This window comes from Dicentrarchus labrax, unplaced genomic scaffold (assembly GCF_905237075.1).
Source record: "Dicentrarchus labrax unplaced genomic scaffold, dlabrax2021, whole genome shotgun sequence".
Lineage (NCBI taxonomy): Eukaryota > Metazoa > Chordata > Actinopteri > Moronidae > Dicentrarchus > Dicentrarchus labrax.
In genome coordinates, this window is record NW_026136707.1 from 23,734,233 (window position 1) to 23,754,892 (window position 20,660).

Sequence of the window (20,660 nt, forward strand, 5' to 3'; positions counted from 1 at the left end):
ACATTTCATATAGTTTTTTTATTTTTCTGATATGCATTTACACGCATATAGTAAAGCAAATTACCAAACACATATACAAATACCTTATGCCATTCTGCACAAATTACAAATTATATCTGGCACTAGTGTTCAAATTAGGATCAAGAAACTGGAGTTTTGGTGAAGAATGAGAAACAGAACCCGGAGAGGAAGAACAGAAACAATGCGGGAAGGACTGCAGCATGTAGCCTTATCCACCGAACCAAACTTGAGTGTTCATTCAGTAACAGACCTGGGTCAAAATACCATTCAAGATGCTTTTACCTACCTGGTAGAGGTTCACCTGAGCCGGCTCAGTGGCCTCAATAAAGCTGACCACTGAGCAGTAAAGACAGGCCTAAGCAAACACTCCAAAATTAAAGTGTTGAAAACAGAATTTGACTTCAAGTCTGCTCAGCAGCACTGATTGGCAACACAAACAGGAATCACTGGACAAATCAATAGGGAAGGTAACCCAGAACAAACCTATGTATCCCTATTCACATTTGTGCATTTCAGAACATCAATGTAATAAGAAACACAGGTAACAGTGCAGGTGCCTCAGGCCGTTCTGGGGCCTCGGTTATTTGCGTAGCATTTGTGAAGCATGTACAAAACAGCAGTCTGTATGTCTGTATGATCCTGGGTCTTGTCTTCATTCATCCCTGTGATGTAAAAAGGATGCACCATACTGTGTCTACAGGTGACAAGTCAAAGGTATAAGATCTAACAAGAGCCTGAGTGCTGTCTTTGGTAGGCAATTGAAAAGTCTTCATTTACCATGTCTACCACAGTATGTTCTGTATGTGAATGAGCATCCCTCCTACACAGACAGACATTCTGCAACCTATAATGAGTTGTTGTTGTTTGGAGTCTTGAAGACACAGTGGAGGGAGAGGGAGAGAGAGAGAGAGAGAGAGAGAGAGAGAGAGAGAGAGAGAGAGACAAACAGAGAACACAAACAGCTTCTTGAAAGGCACCATGAGTTAACAAAGAAAGATATCAAAGCTCTCTCTTACTCAGTGAGGCGAGGCCGTCAGCCTGAATAAATCACCTTTGAACAGGACAAAACATTTTCTTGATACAATTTCACAGAATTGACCAACCCATTGGTTAATGTTAATATAATGACTTTCAGCATTATCTCGACAACCATGGCCTTCCAGAGACCTTCCTCAAGTCAAACAACCCCCAACCACCCCCAACATAAATCACCGCAAAGCTCTCCACAGAACTTAACCAGACCTGAGCTTCCAAAGTCATCTTGGCACTAAAAGCACACACTGAGGGTTTTAGCTACAGGTCTAAACTCAGTGGTTACCAAGCTGCTAAAAAGCCGTCAAGCACCGTCTCCGACAACAGTCGAGTGTGCATCCATCTAAAAGAGAACCTCAGTTGTGTTACAAGCTGATTTTAGTGCTAAAATGATGTTGAGCCCAGGCCTTACAATTATACATTAGAGGGTTCATCTCAAACAAAACATCCAGGGAAAAGACAAAAAAAAGTCTAATAATAAATACAGACAAGAACACAAAGGTTCCTCTGTTATTAATATGTTTAGGGGGAGGGGGATAAAAAGAGGAACTAGTGTATCATATTGCCTGGTCCCTGTTTGAGTTCACTTCTGGAAAGCTGTAACATTAAGATTCCTGCATGGTGTTGCATCCGCATTGTCGAGCCAAAATCAAATACTAGCGAAAACCGGCACAGTGGCTTTATTTGAACCTACACAGATCAATAGGACAGCGGCTAAATATGAAGGCTGTCTCTGTTACAAGTGGTGAGTGAGTGAACTGTCAAAAAAGTGTTAGCAGTCAGCGGGTCGCACAGGGAGAAACACCAGCATTCACAACCTTAAGCTTTCTCACATGGCTGCACTGTGGAAACCTCTTAATACTTCCAATAAGCCCTCTGACAGTCAGTGGACACACAGATCTGTTTTACTCAAGGGTTGCTTTTTTATGAAGGACAAAAATCCCAAAATAACACATCCCCTTTACAAGGGGAAGAACAGAAAATGCAGGTTAAACTGTAGGCTATGATTGTTAGTTTAGAGGAGAAAAAGATGTTAAATAAAAACAGCGTCTGTGCAGCACTTAAGGTATTGAGATTTTATATGTCAGTCTGTATACAGGAGTTCTTGGGCTGCTGCTGGGTTTGGGTTGGGTGCTGTGGTTGGTGGTTGTTGTTGGTTTCTTTTAGCAGCTCTCTGGTGTTGCTGTGAGAGTCCAGCTCAGCGGGGCACACCAGGTTGACATTCTCCTCTGTGATGAAGCAGAGAGGGGAGAGCTCTGCGCCATGGCCCAGGGAGGAGGTGGTGGAGGTGGGGGAGTGGGGAGTGATCACAGCTCCTTGCCCCTGGGAGGAGGACGAAGAAGAAGCGGGGCAGGTCTCCAGGCGGTCGTTCTCCACCTCGGGTAGGGGGCTGACGGTGGCGAAGCGTGTGTGGTAGTCGCCTCCACCGGAGCCGTGGCTACAGGACGTCTTCATGCTTTCCAGATCGGAGCAGCTGAACTCGGAGAAGTGGCTGGAGTGAGAATCGGCCACGGACGGCAGGCTACCGCTCAGCGAGGGGGAGTCAAACTCTGAGGAGTTGGTGCTGCGCTGCTCCAGCAGCTGAGCGTCCATGTCTTCCCGCGTCTCGTTGATCTTGGTGCCTCCGCCGCCTTTTTTGCGCAGCTTGCCTTTGCTCTTTTTGCCCCCTGAGCTAGAGGAGGAGGAGCAGGATGCCTCTTTGGCCCATTTAGTGGAGGTCCCTTTGCCTTCTGAGGAGGTGCAACCGTTGGAGGGGCAGGTCCAGCCACAGCGGCCGACATGGCTGCCGTCATCTACACTGCTACTGCCGCTGTGGTGCCGTAGTTTACCGGGTTTGGATTCGATGTCAACCTGGACCTCCATACTGTTCCCATCTCTGGAACATGGGAAGAAGGGGGAAGCATGAGACAAAAAAGGAAGACATTTAAGATAAATATTCTATGTACTGTAAGTGGGAGTGTGTGTGGATGTTTGTGTGGAGTATGATTCAGCAATAAGCTACAAAAGACTTCTAAGCATCATTAGGCATGAGCTGTTTTAACTTCACTTAATACCAAACGTTTCTATACCAAATACTGGGTTTCTCACCCTTAATTAAAGAGAGAATAAACATGCTCAATGGATATCTTATCTCTAAATTATTAAAAATATAAATGATTTAATGTTGTTCTTCTGCAAAGTAATGCAGCATTGCAACAGCCTGGGTCATATCTAACATCATACTGGTGTCAGCAGTCATATTCACTTAGTATTTACATTATCATCACAGGTGTGCATTTGATGGATATTTCACTGCAGTCTGTTTCATGTTAGTGATTTTTGGAAGAACACCAGCAACACAGAAGCTCACCTGTCGAGGGGCATGTAGGCGTTAAGAATGGATCCAGCCATTGCTTTGGTGCTAGCGTTGTCGCTGATTGTACCCAGGCTGACAGTGCCAGACTCGCCGCTCAGACTGCAGCGCTCCTTCTGCACATCGGCCTGCACCTCCAGCCTGACAACATGTAAAGGGGGGAGATTTAGACAATGCGGCAAAGCACCGTGCAGTCCAAAGCTGCACTAACATTTAAATCCAAGGTCATGTGTAGCTGTTTCAGTACCTGTTTAAGTAATTGACCATGGCACTGCCAGAAAGGCTGCCGGTGATGCTGGCTCCTGCTAGGGCCATGGTGGACGCCGTCTCGCTCAGGTTGTCCCTGATGGCCCCCAGACGGTCCATGTGGCTGCCGCTGGCACTCAGGCTGCCCGTTAGCCCCCCGACACTGCCTTCACCTATACTGGGGTTGTTCCTGGTGTCTGCCACTGATGTAGTATCTGTATAGAAGATACCATCATGACATTTCAAAATATAAAAGTAAGGGAGAGAAAATGTAATATCCTGAAGGAACAAAAGTGTCTGATGAAACAGAAATAGACACAATGCTGGACTGTTAAGAATATTTTTCCAAGAAGCAGTGGGATTCTGGTCTCACAGAAGAAGCACAAAAAGGACATTTTTCTGTGAAAGTAAAGTGTGAAAGAACACTTCTGTGAGACCAGCACCAGATTTCATTTGAACAGGGACTCAGTAGTATATGAGTCAGCAAAAGGCAAATTCTGTTGTTTGCTGACTTGGGCAAAAACACAAAGGGTCACTTCTGGGTGTCGGGGTGGGGGCACTGAAGCTTACCGGTGGCAGCTGCCCCACTGCCAACATTCATGTCATTCTCATCGTCAAACTCAATGCGAACTCCTTTCCCGTTTCCAGCTGAGACACCACAACCTCCACTACGGCACAGAGAGATGGGCACCACACCGTAGACATAAGCCAGCATGATGGGAACTCCAATGCCTGTGGGGGGAGACAGACAGACATAAGGACATCAGGGACATGTTAGACCCAAACAGCAGCAGTGGAGGCTACTGTTGCTGACGCACAGAAATGAAAAACAGTCATCTCCTTCAACTTTCCCATCTTTCTGTAACAGCTCATGAGAAATCCAATTGACTTTGAAAACAAACTTTTGCATAATATGAACTCTAAGATTAAACAAAAGAAATTCTTGAAGCTATCAAAGTCAAACAAGGATATGCCAATAAAGATCTCCAGGCATGCAGAGAATTAAAGCAGAGGCACAGAGAGGAAGGAGGTAGGAGAGGTTGAGACCGACCGACAGTGACTGCAGCCACCACTGGGGACACAATGACAGAGAGAGTCACTCCACCAGCGATCACCAGGTTCCTCTTGTGGTTGGAGATATCCTTGCCTTCATAGCGGTTATGGATCTGACAGAGAGAAGGGGAGCAATGGGAGTAACAGTCAGACAGAGGAAACTGAGGAGTCTAACAATTAGCATCAAAACCAGATAATAAGTGACTCCAGACACCATATGAAGAAGAAGAATGCTGGACCGTACAGTGCTACTACCAATTCAACATTGTTGGGTTGTGTAATCGGTTAATATCACTGGGATAACATTATTGTTTTTCCTTTATCTTTGAGATGGCTGGTAGTGGTAATTAACTCTGAGGTGCAGGTATGAGCTACTGTTGGGCTGCGACAGACCCTAAAAACCTGAACAACCCACCGCCAGCTTGCCTGCAGTTTCCATTTTCTTTCACACCTGTGCACATGTATAGTTAGAGAGTGATACAGCCCAAAAAACAAATGAAGAGCTGATTGCAAGACATTCTCGCAACAACATGAATTCCTCTGACCCTTCCAAACTTTTTGCTCCGTGCTCCAAGAACAGTTAAACAAGCCTCAGCCAGAACCTCACTCAACTTTCTCCTTTCCTGTAAGCAATATTTTTTCCCCTATGATGACATCTTAAGACAGCACTTGTTAGCAAAACTCTATCTAACTAGCTAGCTATCTACATCAATTGTTACATTTTAAAATTGGTTAAAAACTATTAAGAGGAAGTAAAAAAGCTATTCTGAGTTTGTGAATTTGGAAAAAGACACAGGGCCAATGGCAAGTCATTGTTGAAGAAATCGTAATGTAAAGACTGTCACATATCTTGAGGAACATGGCTGGAAGAAAAACTGGAGAAATGGGTATTATACAAGACTCAAAATGTTAAGACTGAAACTACAAATAAGCCCATCAATAGGACCACATAATAAGAAAAAAAAAAGAAAATAATTTTAATGTTGAAAGATCTAAGTAAAATAAAACATTTACAACTGATTCAGTTGCTGTTCCAAACCAAAGAAAAACTGCAAATACACATTCCCACTTACTTCCCACAAAGACTGCTTGTTCCTATTATTATAAAATGTCTGCTTTATAAGTAAGCCAACAATGACAAAGTACAGCTGACACATGACCATGCCGCAAGTACATGTCCTTGGCCTTCATGTAGTGAGTCACCAAGATGGAGATTTAACATCAATACTGAACAGCTACAGTGTATATGGAATGCAGGTGATTCATGCTCAGATGTTTCACAAGTGTCACGTGATCACTTGTGGATGTGGTCTGGTTTTGTCGGGGAAGAAAAGGTTGCTGGCTCTGGCTTCTTCTTGGCAGGCTCGAGAGGGGAATTCTGGAGGATCTGAATACTTTCATTTCATTGTGATGTCAAAATCTTATTGGTGAGAGAGAGTGTGATGAGTGATACTGAACAGCACTGATTGTACACAGACACACAAACACAGCGGGCAGGTTACTGACAAATGACTTCAGCTGGCTTAAGATAACCTAAGAGCCTGGGAAAATGTAACAGTGTGCGCTAATTTGACAATGCAACTAGTTAGTTACTGATTGAGGCAGCTTGTTTTCTTCCACAACTGATAACAGTGATATGTACTATATAGTTATGCAACACTGATTATGTTTACAACTGAAACGATAGTGCTTTAGAGTTATGGTTTGTGGGTGGGAAAGCAGAGCAGTTATTCAAAACTATTAAACTATTCAAAACTATTAAATGGAACACCGAGAATCAAACCCTGTGCCTTTACAATAATCCATACAGTCCAGTGTTTGAACATTAATCTGAACAGTGACAGATCCAAATGAGTCAACGTTCTGCCTCATCCATGCAGTGAAAACTATAAGTAGGAAAACTTGAGTGTTCCAAACTACTGTACATGAATGCGTTTCCAGAGCCTCACCTTTCTTCCCACATATACAGGGATGCCAATAATCATAGCGGGGATAGCTATGCCGGCGATGAGTGCGATGCCGACAGGGGCACCCACAAGTGTTCCCAGTTGCCAAAGAATCTTCTTTTTCCTGCTCCATGGCTTCTTTCCCCAGAAAGTACAGCCTGACGGGCTGAGAGAGAGGTAGAGGGAGATTACAGGATCAATTAAGACAATCAAAAGTGCAAAAAACAATGCAATTTAAGGCCTTTTTTACATCCATACTAGCTAAAAAAGGATGTGTAGAAAAATTGGTTTTGGTTCCATGTCAGTTTCGTTCTGAAGTTGTTGATGAATAAAAAATGTTCCCCAAAACTCTAAAGTGAGAATGAAAATCTCATTTTAAGGCCTAAAATTCACATTGCTGAATTTTAGACCTTTTAAGAGCCTGCAGGCACCCTGTACAAATATATTTTCACATTTTTCATTCATTCAGTGGATACTGTAATAGATCTTCATCTTGTTCATCCCTTGTCACACAACTGAAGGAAAAGGACCCTCAGCTTCATGGCTGTTCCAAAAACCCTCAATTTTAAATTTAGATCAGAAACTTTGAGAGGCAGAACAACCAAACCAGTTGGATAGGTTCCTAATCTTACCCACTACTCAGGCAACAAAACGTCCACCACACCGTTTGAACTACTACTACAAGTTGTGGGCTGTCACAAATTCATTCGACCAATACACAATTTCACAACAGTAAATATAACTGCTTTTATTGACCTGGACATGAACTAATCACAGTTACAGTGATGGTGATGAGAACATTCAAATAGTGATTTGTTTATATAATTATGTTGGTGACTTTATGTGCCTGTGTGTGTGAAGATCTGCATATGCGTGTTGACCTACTGACCTCAGGTAGTGCAGGTCTGAGATCTCCTTCATGCAGAGCCAGCAGAACTCACAGCCGCAGACAGCGCAGGTCATGTGGTTACAGCTGCCGTCGTTCATCTTGATGATGTAGGCAGCACAGCGTGGACATGGCTTAATGTCATCAGCTGAAAGGAAGAAAGATGGAAAGAGAATATGATTTCACTGTGCATAATACAGATCAGATGTTATCAACAAACCTAGGCCTGGTCATTCAGGTAATATCATTATTTCATTAAGGTGAGAAAAAACGTGTGTGTGTGTGTGTGTGTGTGTGTGTGTGTGTGTGTGTGTGTGTGTGTGTGTGTGTGTGTGTGTGTGTGTGTGTGTGTGTGTGTGTGTGTGTGTGCTCAGCCAGCCAACCTGCAGCTCCACTCTCTTGGCTGTAGCTGAGGGAGGATGAGCGGACCGTCCTCAGGCGGAGGCTCTGGGCCCTCTGCTGTCGTGCTGCGTCACAGGTCTGGTTGGGATGCCACAGCTGCTTACAGTGGTAACAGAACTCTGTGCCGCAGCCCTCCCTGCCGCACGTGATCTTAGGACAGCTGGCACACCCAAAGGCGATCACAGCGTACCTGGTAGAAGACAGACATAAATGATATCAGACAAAAGATTCAATACATCATATAGACACTGCAGAATGAGTTTCGTCTAAATGTTCCAAGGTCAGAGGAAAAACAGAGCAGCAACAGTGATGAATAAAAGCAAAGAAAAAGGAAGTACATGTAAGTAAATGTGATGCATATAAAAATGCAGATGACAAAAAGAGCTGACATTTGAGAAGATGTGATGCAGAACTGTGTTCATTCTATTAACAGTTACACCAATGCAGCTGGTTGTTGGCACCAGCTTAATCCATACTCATATATTGTATTTGATTTGATTTCATATCAGTGAAATTATAACATGGTAAACAATGACTTTGTCTCCCTCCATCCAAAGGCTGCTGACCTGATTGCCGCCGCTACTGATCTCACAAGAGACGATATATTTTTACTTGGAGACCACAAGAGGAGAAAAGGCCAGCAGGGCTATTTTGCACAGCAAATGCCGTATGTTCGGAAATAAGCTAGCGAGTAAATAACATGACAAGTATGATGGCACATTTTTGTGTACTGTATTTAGCAGCATCTGAAGCAGAATCTACAGCTGTTATCAGTCTGACTAGTTCCTCTAGTAGCTGTGTATCTTCTGCAAATACATGTGTATTTACATGACAGTTGAGATGTGTGATGCTTTCAGCTAACAGACAGGAGACAAAAGCAGTAAGCGCTGACAAAGAGACAGTGTTCATAAATAAGAAAAGTTCATCTGTTCAAAGATGACAGCTGAAAAATACTGGCTGACCGATTTCCTGAGGGGAAACCCTGGAGTGTGTGACGTTGTTGTATCTGACTGTAGCAGAAGCCTCCCAGCCCCTCTGTGACTGACCCACAGATTAAGTTTCAATCACAGAGCTGTGGAGAGCCTGGGAGACTTCCTCCGCTGTGGATGAGTTTACTCTACTGAGGGCTGTGTCTCGAATGCAGAGAGACGGTGAAGAATCACAGAGACGTGTCAGTCTTATTTAAAATTGTTCTCGGTAAACTACCAGCACTAAACATTACGCAGACTCAAGACTGGACAGGACTGGAGAGATATTAGGGAAAAAGAAGACCATGGCTTTAGCACTGTGGTGGGTGTTTATTATGAAGCTGACATAACAGAACATCAGATCAGTTTAGATCACGGCGGTTTCTGTATTACTACTTCCTCTGAATAGCTATTTTATACTTTTTTAAAACCTCTGAATGTCACAACAGTAACCAGTCCTCTTTCTACACAGCTACATACCTTCACTACCAGAGAATGTACTCAAACATGTTTATATCTGACTACAGCAGTGACAATACACAGATAAACCAATAAACAACCAATGATAACACTGTATTCTATTTAATAATGTCAGATTAATACAGCTACTGCACTACTTGGTTTGCCCCATCTCATGATTCATTTGGGATGGGAACCTCAATCTGACAAGTCAAGATTATGAGCCAAATACAGCAACAAAGCTATTGTTTCCCGGAGGAGGTCGTTGGTTTAAATGTGCCTTCTGTGCATTTACCAAACTTCTCTGAAACAATGCACGTAACAGACTGAGTAATAAACTGCGTGATGTTGGCCAAAGCCTCTGAGCTGCAGGGAAGAGAAACAAGCGAGAGGAAAAGGACAGAGCACAGACAAGCTGCAGAGAAAAGGAAAAAATAAAATGGAAGGACACTGTAGTTTCCTCTGAAGTGCTCTGGGGCTGCAAAAATAAAATGTAGTCTCTCAGCACAAGACATACACATTTGCTGTTTGACAAACATGGACACAAGAGAGGAAGGAAGGGCTCTTCTAGAGACAAAATGCTGAACTCAAAGAAGTAGTACCAACTAAGACGGGCTGAACAAGTTACAGCCAGCTGACCACATACATATGCATACATTCTGTGTGTGAGGAAACAGCTGTTCAATGATCTGTATACAAACTGAGAATATGTCTGACAAGTTGCTGCTTTTGCTTTGGCACTGGTCTTTTGCTTGGAAGAAAATAAAAGAAAAAGCTGGGCTCTGTTTCACTGACTGCTGCCATCAATTCAACACACTCAACTGGCAGTATGACCACTGATAAGGGTGAACTAGTAGCAGCGGTGATGGGCACGCACAAAAACTACAGCCAAAAGTCAGCCACAAGGCTTAATGAAGGTCAAATGCAATCTCATGTCAAGCTGTTGGCTTGGTGTCAGGGCCCACCATAGACAAACAGATACTGTGGCAGGACTAGAGAAGACCAACATCAATATAATATCAGTATGTATATATGAAATACATCCTGGCTATGCTGTAATATCTCAGAAATTCAGGCAAAATGATTGGGATGTTTAGGATGTAAGTAGGATGGACCTGCTGCTTTTTAGCTCCAAGAAGAGCAGGAAATCTAGGCAACAGTCTAACCTTGTTTGATGCTACAGCTATTTCAACATTTCTCAAAGCACAATAAAACACGTCATGCCTCCCACGTTTTTACCCTCAAAATATATTTGCTACTATTCTGGGCAAGGTTACAAAACAGGACATCCCACAAAACAAAACATGCAGCGGCCCAAGTATTCAAGGTTACTATGGCTTCAGAATGTGGTACAAACAGTACTACAAGATAGTCTGATGGGATGGGGGTGTGGGGGCTTTGTAGCCACCTGACCTCAAACAATTCCTGGAAGAAAAGGAAATGGCTGCGAGAGAAAGAGCAAGCAAAGAGAGGGAGAGCTTTTTTTTTTTTTTTTTAAATATGACAGAAACTGGTTCATGAAGGCAAGCTGATAGTCGTTCCCCCAAATAAGTAAACCTTTTCAGCAATGTGTGCCTGTGTTCGTGACCCTTCGTCCCTGGATCACGGCTGTCACTAGATCTCAATGGGTTATGCTTCCATGCTGATGGCATTTCCAAAATGTTGCAATGATTTCAACTTTTATCATTAAAAAAAACATGAGCCAATTTTCCATAATAAAGATAATGTATGCAATGCATTTTTCCATATCAGTCAGTCTAACAGAAAACAATGCTTCAATTAAATTTTCAATAAATGGAAAATCTGGACTCTTGCCTACTTTGTGGGTTATGAAAAGCAAGCAGTTAAGGCACTTTAGACAGACGTCCACTCAACTCCATTTAAATGGGTGCTGATTTGATTCGTCAGTGGGTCTGAGTCACCATTTGACCCTGCAGGGCCTCTTCAAAGACACAGTGCAGTGACAGTGTGGGGGAATGGGTGGAAGCCAGCCAACGAGCCATCACTCAGGAAGGGAATTAGACAACAAAACAGCTAGCACAACTGGATTACTGTTAGTGGGGCATGCTGCGAGTTAGACAGGCAGAAATTATCTGTCAAATCATGGCCATGGCGACGCAAATATTTAGTGCACCTTCAAACTAATGGACATCAAACTCAAAAGTTGTTATCATTAATTATCAGTACATAAATCATAAAGTCACTGCAGGGTCTCTGGCAGAAATTGTTGCTGTGCTGCTGCCCAGCAACAATGACAGTGTCAGTCGTTCTCTTTCTGGGGTCCGCAGGGCAAGTTGCTTCTTTTGCTGCTGTTGTGGCATTTTTGTGGCCTGTCCTTTTTGTCCTTTCGCCTTTTCTCGAGTTTTCAGACTGATATACAATAGCAAATGACAGTACAAGGAATACACACACATAATGAGTCAGGTCAATGATCAGTTTCCACCATCACAGCTCAATGATGAGAATATCATAATTGTGAAAATGAGTATCATCAGACAGCCATAGATGGCTATATTCTTGCAGCTGTTTGTTTTAGCCTTTTGCTGTTAGATAATGGTTTTAAATCTTAATTTACTCGAGGAAAGCACAAATATTCTTTTTTACGACCCCTTCACACTGGGAGGGGTGCACATTTTACCAATAACTCAATAGCAACAACAATAAGTACTGCAGTTATATGATAATTATTCAATAAAACAAGCACTCATAACAGTACACGTGTAAGTGGAAACGTTCCTATTGCTGCAACAGAACATGCTTTAGATGAAGACTCAGGGCATCTAATTATTTTATGACCTGGAGATGGATGACTCGGTTGTTGGAGGAAAATGGAAGTAAAAAATGGACTGAATTTCTTTGGCAAACACTTGCTAGGATACACATTATACCCTTGGCTAAGTTGTTAGACAAGGTCACTCTCTTTCTCTCTCTAACTTTATACTTTCACTGAGTCATTCTACGCCTGTTGTATTTTCACATTTTCATGTTCACCTCCAATGGGACATAATTGACCTTATATTGTTTCTATCAAAAACAGTTCCCTAAGGAAACACATACCCATTTCTCTCTCACACATCACATTCAGCTTCTCAAACTGAATATGCAGGCACACATCTGGTAGAAAACACATTTTAGAGAAAAAAACTCTATATAATGTGTCATTTATATGGAATTTTCTTGGCTTATATGACAGGATCAGTGTGAGCTGACAGTGTATGTCATTTTTGCTGTGTTCATGCGCCACGTATTTAAATTCACTTCTTACCCGCAGTCCGGTGCAGGGCACCAGCGGCAGTCAGGGTCAGCCACAAGCCACCTCCTCAGCATGAACTCCTCGTATTTGTCCATGAGCGCCCGGTCACCCAGGATCATGCGGATGTCGTGTGGGTTAAAGCGCTCTGAGCACTCAGGGCAGCTGATGTTGACACGCGACTCTGAGATCTCAATGCGCAGGTACTGGCGCAGGCAATCGATGCAGGAGCGGTGGTGACAGGTCATGATGTCAGGGAAGCTCTCCCTGGAGTGGCGCAGAAGGCACAGCGGGCACTCCAGTAGCTCTGCCCCCACCCCACCCCCCACCTTGGAGGTGGAGGAGGAAGAGGAGGTAGAGGAAGAAGGCCCTGAGGCAGATGAGGTGGAGGTGGAGGCGGCAGCGGCAGCAGCAGCAGCGGCGGCAGCAGCAGCAGCAGCAGCAGCAGAGGCAGCTCCGGTCCCGGCCACAGAAAAGAAGGCAGAGTTCTTGTCGTTACACATCTCAGAGTGGATGCTCTCAATGCTGGCGATGCCGTCCACCCCTCCGAGCCCTCCAGGTCCAGTGTGCTGGAGCTCTCTAGACCTTTGGCGCCCTGATTTGGACTCCCGACCTCGCCGTCTGAACAGAGAGGCGAGGGAGAGGCGTCTCTTCTTGGGGGCCTTCTTCACAGAGGGCAGGGAGATGGAGGAAGCAGTAGACTGCAGGTCCCGATCAGAGCCCATCACCCCACCGCTACCACCACCCAACTGCTGGTGCTTCTGCAGGCTCATCTCTCCGGAGGGAGGGGAGGGGTGTGCCAGTGGGGAGCCAGGGCTGGGTAGCCTGTCCCTCACATGTGCAGGAAGGTCTGGGAGTGGGATGGGGCTGGGAGAAGGGGTAAGGTGGTGGATGGGGGAAGGGGAGGGTGGTCCAGGGTGGGGGGACAGGGCTCCAGAGGGCCCGTCTGTGTTTAAGACATGATGGCTTCTCCTGATCAACCTCGTGGTCACATCTAATAGCCGGATTTTGGCGAAGGGGTGGGGGTCACCTGCTGCGAAACTGACGCAACAGAACCTGGAGAGAGCCAAATTGTGGAAAGAGCCAAGAGAAGGGAAGAGAAAGAGTAAAAGAGTAGGGGGGAGAGAGAAGAAAGAAGAGATTTAATAATATTCAATTTTAATAACCACCGTGAGATTGCAATGAAAGACAATTTTTATTTAGGCATGCAGAGATTATAAAAAGCTAAAAGAAGTACCTCAAAGTGTTAAAAATAAAAAACTAAATCAACATTTTCAGGCAGCAGCAGCTTTATTATTTTTTTCCACCGAAGTGAACCTAAGACAATAAATCACATCACATTCTGCAGTTCTGAAAGAGAAGGAACATTATTCATTGCATTTGACAGTTTGGTTCATGGTATCGCCTTCTCTAAACATATGGAGGGAAGAAGAGGAGGAGGAGGAGGAGGAGGAGGAGGAGGAGGAGGAGGAGGAGGAGGAGGAGGAAGGAGTTTAATATTTTTCTCAGCTGCAGGCAACCAGTAGGTACACCATTCTGTCAAGAGTATTTTATGCGTGTGTGTTTAGTGGAGTTAATAATGTGTATTACTCTTGAAGAGAGGCATGTGTGTGTCCAAAAGCCCCCACAAATATGACAGCAACACTAATTAAAGCACACTCTTCTCTCCATAACACATTTAAACAAACAATTTCAGGTGTGTTTATAGTCATAAATGTCAAATGAATGCATGTAATTTTTCATATAACAACTGTAAAGCTGATTTCTTTTAATACATTTAAGACCATCATTGTTTACATTCATATTTTCTAGTTTTGAGTTTCCTTCTTCCCCGCCTTTGCTGACCCTTTGCTTCCTTTCTTTTGAAGTCATGACCACACACTGTCAACCAGTGGAACAGCAGGAAATTTCTGATAGGACTGTGCATCACGGCTCACAATTGTGTGTCCGTTAGGGATGAAATGATGCATTTAACTCAATATTCAATGTAATTCACGATATAGGGTTCATGATATGATTTTTTCAAGATTCATTGAACAAAGTAAAATTAAAGACAAATCATAAATGACAAGGATTTTTCTCTATCAAATAATAAAACTTTTCTGAGTAAGAGTATTAACGCAGTAAAAAAGGAAAAAATGTCTATTTTCTTTTCTTTGTAAACGTGAAACTGATGGTCTTGAACTACTGACACGAGTGACGTTGGTAAGTGGACTATGAGTTTAGATTATTTTCTCAAAGTCTTTTCCGTCTGCAGTCTTTCCTGTCTATATACGGATGTGACTAACATTCCCTAATGATGAACAGGGGATGTGAAGAACAACATACTTTTCAGTGATGTTAGTACTGTAAATTAAAGTTCATTTGGTGGTAAAGGTAATTATGAACATTTTGTTAAAAGTATTAAGACTAATCTTAACTGATTTGATAAACAACTGTCTTCATAAATAGTGATCCTACTGTGACAGGTTTACACACAATATGAGATCTACAGTAAATATCATGCCACGCTAATGTCAGTGTATTACTAATTTCATGCATTTAATTCCCTGAGTGAGGCCTTCCACTACCGAGCTTATTAAATAAACACTGCAGTATTCCAGTGTTCTAGATGGTTCCTGACGTTTTGCTCCGTCAGTATCACAAGTGGCAGAGTGCAAGTTTGCATAGCTGATCAGTCACAGAGCTGAGAAGAGAGGACAGAAGGTTGACAACCTTGGACAGTACTGACGCAGAGAGGCAGCGCTCTGTCTGTGCGATCAACAGTGACATGGCCTGGGCCCAGACTGTCCTCTGCTGATAATGGCAAACAGGAGGAAGTGTGAGATAACAACTCGACAAAGTAGAGCAAGGGTTTGGTAGACCGGTTTCTGATGCAGCTGCAACTCAGATGCTGACTACTTTAACTCACAGCTCCAAAGGCAGTTGCACAAGTGGATCATGTTAAGTTGAACAACAAGTAACTTTGATTTTAGTCTGCCCAACAATTAACAATGCTGGGGCTACCATGTAATGGGTTATAGCTAATCTGTCAAAGTGGACAAAGTGCATCCACCAAAAGTGCTAGTTTTGGCCACTGACAGGTTCAGATTGTTATTTTAACTGTCTGATAACATTATGGATAAGGATCCCTACAGAGACAGACCCTCTGTTTAACCAGAAACAGCCGTAATATCGCTATAACTCACCACCAGACTCCATAGACAAATTCAGTCATTTTGTCATTTGTATCATTGTAACATCTTCACATAGAAAATAGTTGCTTTCTGCTATATTCATGTTTTTAATCTCATATATAGATAAACCTTAATAAAACACAAGTCAATGTTTTCAGTGTGTTACATTGTGTTACATTGTGTTACAGCTGAATATTTAGGTAACCAATTACAGTAATAAAGACCCAGATTAATATTGTATTCCTTACAAATCCTCTGAGAATGCATGCTCTTGCATCTGAATTTCGGCAGAACTGTGTTGGGTACATCTGGTAATTTCACAATTTCCTGTATGACAAAACATAAATACTTCTCTGTAATCTCCATGTCTGAGTGTGTTTGTGTGTCTAGTCAGTCCACAAAATCACAATATCAGGACAGATGGCTTCTGAGCCAATCTGATGAGTGTTCTGTCCACTTCAGAATTTCGCACATTTGAGAGGGTGAGAGAAACAAAGAGCCAAAGAGAGGGAGACAGAGGGAGACTGTGTAAACTACAACAGTGCACAGCTGCAGAGGAAAAAGAAGCTACAGCCTGACCAATACCAGATTTTGGGGGTTAGGACTATTCTTACGTTTTAATATAAAAGGCATACACTTTTTTGCATTGACTGCTCAAAATGTACTAAATCATGTAAGGTAACATATAATGGACTACATCACCATTTTCTCATTTCCAATAAGTCAACTCCCATGCTACATTATCTATTAGCATGGGAGTATAATCAACTGAGCCTTTTCAACAATCTATGAAATCTTGACACAGTTTCCTTTTGCTGTATTTTCATTTTAGTCAGCCCTATATTATCAGATCAAATTGGTCAGGCTTCCAATTGCTAGAAAAATCTAACTCTGGATTTAAAATGACATCTGAAATGCACATGAGCAAGTAATTCCTTCTCTTAGACAACCCACAGATGTGTACAGCTTCTGAGGATATCAACATGAGCCAATACCTACAGATCGTATTCAGAGGCCACAACCTCAACAAACCTGCATTTTAGCAAAGATCATCTACACTCAGGCCAAAGAACAAGACTCAAACCTGGCCGAAACTTGATAAGTGTCCTGGGAATGATTAACAAGGTTAAACCATAGGTTTGCCCCACAGTTTGCCTCACCGCTGCCAGTGATTCTACATCTGTGTTGTGCTTTGTATTTCTGGGAGTGGTGATGAAGGAGGTGGAGGAAGAATGTCTGTTATTTTAGGAGAGGGTTGCTACTGAGGTCCAGCTTGCTCACTGGGTGTCTATCCCTGAATGTGTATGTGTGTGTTTATCTGTGTCTTTGGTTACACCTTGGCAATGAACCACGCTGCGCAAACGCACACAGAATAGTGCCAAGGGACACACACACACACCCATAAACTACGCGCTGGAGGAGCCAACAGAGCATGCTCTCTCACGCATAGTGTACATGTGCATACTTAATAAGCACTTACTGCAACTGCAGTAAAGCAGAACCTCCACAATCTGTCAATCTGCACCGCTGTACCAAAAGATCAAAAGCAGCACTCAGCACTGAGCACAGCAGCTCTACAGCTGCAACCAAACCACTGACACTACCAGCACCACACTTCTCTGCTTCTCTGAAACACATGCTGTTCTTTCTCCCCACAACACCCCCTTCTCTCTCTCCTTCTCACTCACTCACACACACATACACACAGCCAGAGACAGTGTTCCCCTCCCTATTCCACAGCTCTGACTCCTCTTGCTTTGAGCCAGAACTGAAAACAGGAAACTCTGATGTGGTAGGCAGAGTTGGCCTGAGTATCTCCTGCACATATGGAAGGAGGAATGGGATTCAGGAATGACGTCTCTCTCACCGACACACACAAGAGTCAATGTTTTGCACATTTTCTATCCCTGTCTTGGTATGTTGTGACATACATGTAAACACTCAATACATTTTGTTTGTTCACAAACATTCTGCATTTTTGCCAGGTCCTGCCTCTAGGACTTTGAGACATGCACACAGTAACAGGTACGGTGGGCTGTAAAGAACAAGCAAAAAAAGCAGACAAGCAGCCAAAGAACATTACAGAAATGCAACTGCTTCAGCTTTTTCCTTCAGGGTGTTGTGTGTTCATTCACACGCAAGGCTGCAGGTCCAATAGAACTGCTGCTGAGTGCATTGTCCTGTGAGTGAGATATAGGGGTGCACTGTGTAGTAACCAGCATGTGAAAGGCTAATAGTTTTCATTCAACCATGAAAAGATGATTGCAGGGCAGGTGCTTTATCCTGACCTTGATGTCTGCCACAAGGCTACTACCGCATCTAAATCAGCCAAGGAGCGACTGACCGGGCTTATCGCTGCTGAGCAGATAGCTGTGTGTACGTGTGTGTGATGAGAGGACTGATGATGCAGGTAGACTAGGCCAGCTGTCTGATCTGAAGGCCCTGGCTAGGTCCCACTCACAAAATGAAACACCTATGTCAGCTCATTGGCTGCAGGCTGTGGTCAGCAGTAAGAGCTTTTCTCATTGAGCGTGCCGATTTAAGTACATTAACAAAATCCAAATCTGCCCGGTGTGCCTGGAACTTGGGGAGAGAGCTCAGACAGGCAGAAAGCATGAGGGCAGAGAGAAGGGGAAGATGAACGAAGGAAAATGTAAGAACAGGAACAAAGGACGAAAAAAGAAAGAAAAAGAATCTTGGGAGAGATGAATCATGATGGAGGGAGGGGGAAAATGGGCAAAAGGTGCTGAAGGAGCATGTGAGGAATTGTTAGCTCCCCCAGAACAAAATCCTGCTCTGCGATTTGTCAGGTTTCTACACAGCTACAGTACATTTCCCCTCAAAGATTAAGTGACATTTCTAAAGCAGAAGCAAGCAAAAATGTTAAAAAGAAGAAGAACGGACAGAAAGACAATAGAGTTGAGTACTCTCAATAACATTCCCCAGATCTCACAAATGAAGCTATGAGCTCAGGATGAAATAAAGCACTTTCAGGGCTTATATAACAAAAACTGTTCTGAAAAGAGATGAGTAGGTCCAGAGGGAAGGCTTCATTGTGCAAGTTTTGAGAGATTTCAGCAATATTGATGCTGAGATCAAGGCTCTGTTACTGTAAATTTTATTTCATTATTCAGCAGGGAGCAGATCGGTAATGTCAATGCTAGTCAATTTTTCTACTTGTCACAAATGCACTGGATCAGTAAAGATAATTTATCCACCGCAAGGAAACTAAATTTACAAAGTTAAATGGAAAGACTTGATTGACTGTTATGTCAGGATGACTGTGACATATCAGAAAAGGATAATGAGATGCACATTGACAATGTGAACATATTTTAAATGTGTCCCAAATGTGACAATAACCAAAAAAACTGATGTGAACTATTGCGAAAAACAAGAAAGCACAGATGTAATGGTTGAAACAGTCTACTCTGTTTGTCTTTTAATTTGAGCGCATTGCATAAACACTGAAAAGGAAAATATGGAGCTGAAAATAAAGTAAAGCCAGCCCAGCAGCTAATAATTAAAAGTGGCTTATGAGGATGAACATCTGCCATTAACCCACTTGCACACAGCAAAAGATGCACACGAACAGTAACACACGCCCTCTACTTATAATACTTACACACTAAATATCAATAATGAGTTTGTTTATAACCAATGTAAGACAAAGCACCCACATTTGACAAGCTGTCCTTGGCTGCTGTAAACAGCTGTCCAAAACCGATTAGTGAAAAGCACATGAGGTTTTATGGAACAAAACATTTGTGTTGTGGAAAAACAGTCAAATTCTTGATCTCATTTGAGGTCATAGGTGAGATCACAATCTCCCTATAAAAGCTCTCTGTTAATTGTTTTTAAAAGAAAGAACCGTTTTTTCACGGTCACTGTAAATGTAGTATTTGCAGTATTTATAGCTGCTAGATTGTGTAAATAAGAAAAAAAGATAAAAGGTTTACCATGAAGAACCAACAATTTTGAAAACAGTCCAATGTTGCCACCATACAGCCTTGGACACACTGCCTGCGTGAGCAGTGCGGGACGGCTGCCTTGTGAATGGCTTGCATGTCTGAGGTGTCCACACAGAGAGCGTTTCTGCTGCCAGCCCTATCTGTCTACATTGAATTTGCCTTGGATAAATACAATTCAATAAAAGCCTTGTCACCAAAAGAATGGATTCTGTCCACAGAATCGCTAGAAATTAAAACAAATATCTGTATTTGCCTGTGACATATTCTACAGATATAGACATTGAAACTGTAGTGGAAGGTGTATATGTTGCTGGTATAGTGTAGATATGACTATGCACAGATCCTTTTCACTGTCTATTTTTGCTGAGAACCACGCAGCTCGCAGAAAAAATAGGCAAGGCCTCTACTCTCTAGTGAAGTGTCTCTGCAGCCACACCTGAGACGCACAACACACGTAGGCCGTCTGGCTGCTCTAACCTGTTAACATGGGTGCCAAACTAAAAGGTAAGATGTTCCATGACGCATGCACGATACAGATGTTGGCAGTGTGTCCAGGCTGTAAAACAGTGTAGTCAATTCGTCTTTTGGCCATACCAAAAAGGACAAAAGTACACCGATTAGCCATAACATTATGAGCACTGACAGGCGAAGTGGATAACACTGATCATCTGGTTATCATGGCTCCTGTCAGTGGGTGGGATATATCAGGCAGCAAGTGAACATTTTGTCCTCAAACTTGATGTGTTAGAAGCAGGAAAAATGGGCGGCGTTAAGATCTGAGAGACTTTTACAAGGGCCACATTGTGATGGCTAGACGACTGGGTCAGAGCATCTCCAAACCTGCAGCTCTTGTGGGGTGTTCCCGGTCTGCAGTGGTCAGTACCTATCAAAAGTGAT

At 43.1% G+C, this 20,660-nt stretch overlaps 1 protein-coding gene across 1 annotated transcript; it reads right to left on the reverse strand.

Moving 5' to 3' along the window:
* Positions 1 to 3: 3 nt before the first annotated feature.
* Positions 4 to 13,671, reverse strand: LOC127366387 (E3 ubiquitin-protein ligase RNF19A). Its single transcript, XM_051405217.1, has 9 exons — positions 12,632 to 13,671; positions 7,921 to 8,129; positions 7,541 to 7,685; positions 6,655 to 6,817; positions 4,704 to 4,818; positions 4,223 to 4,384; positions 3,654 to 3,867; positions 3,404 to 3,547; positions 4 to 2,929 (listed from the first exon to the last, which is right to left on the reverse strand). Exons 1-9 carry the CDS (start codon positions 13,387 to 13,389, stop codon positions 2,131 to 2,133), a joined length of 2,709 nt encoding a protein of 902 aa, XP_051261177.1. The 5' UTR covers positions 13,390 to 13,671; the 3' UTR covers positions 4 to 2,130.
* Between the last annotated feature and the right edge of the window lie 6,989 nt (positions 13,672 to 20,660).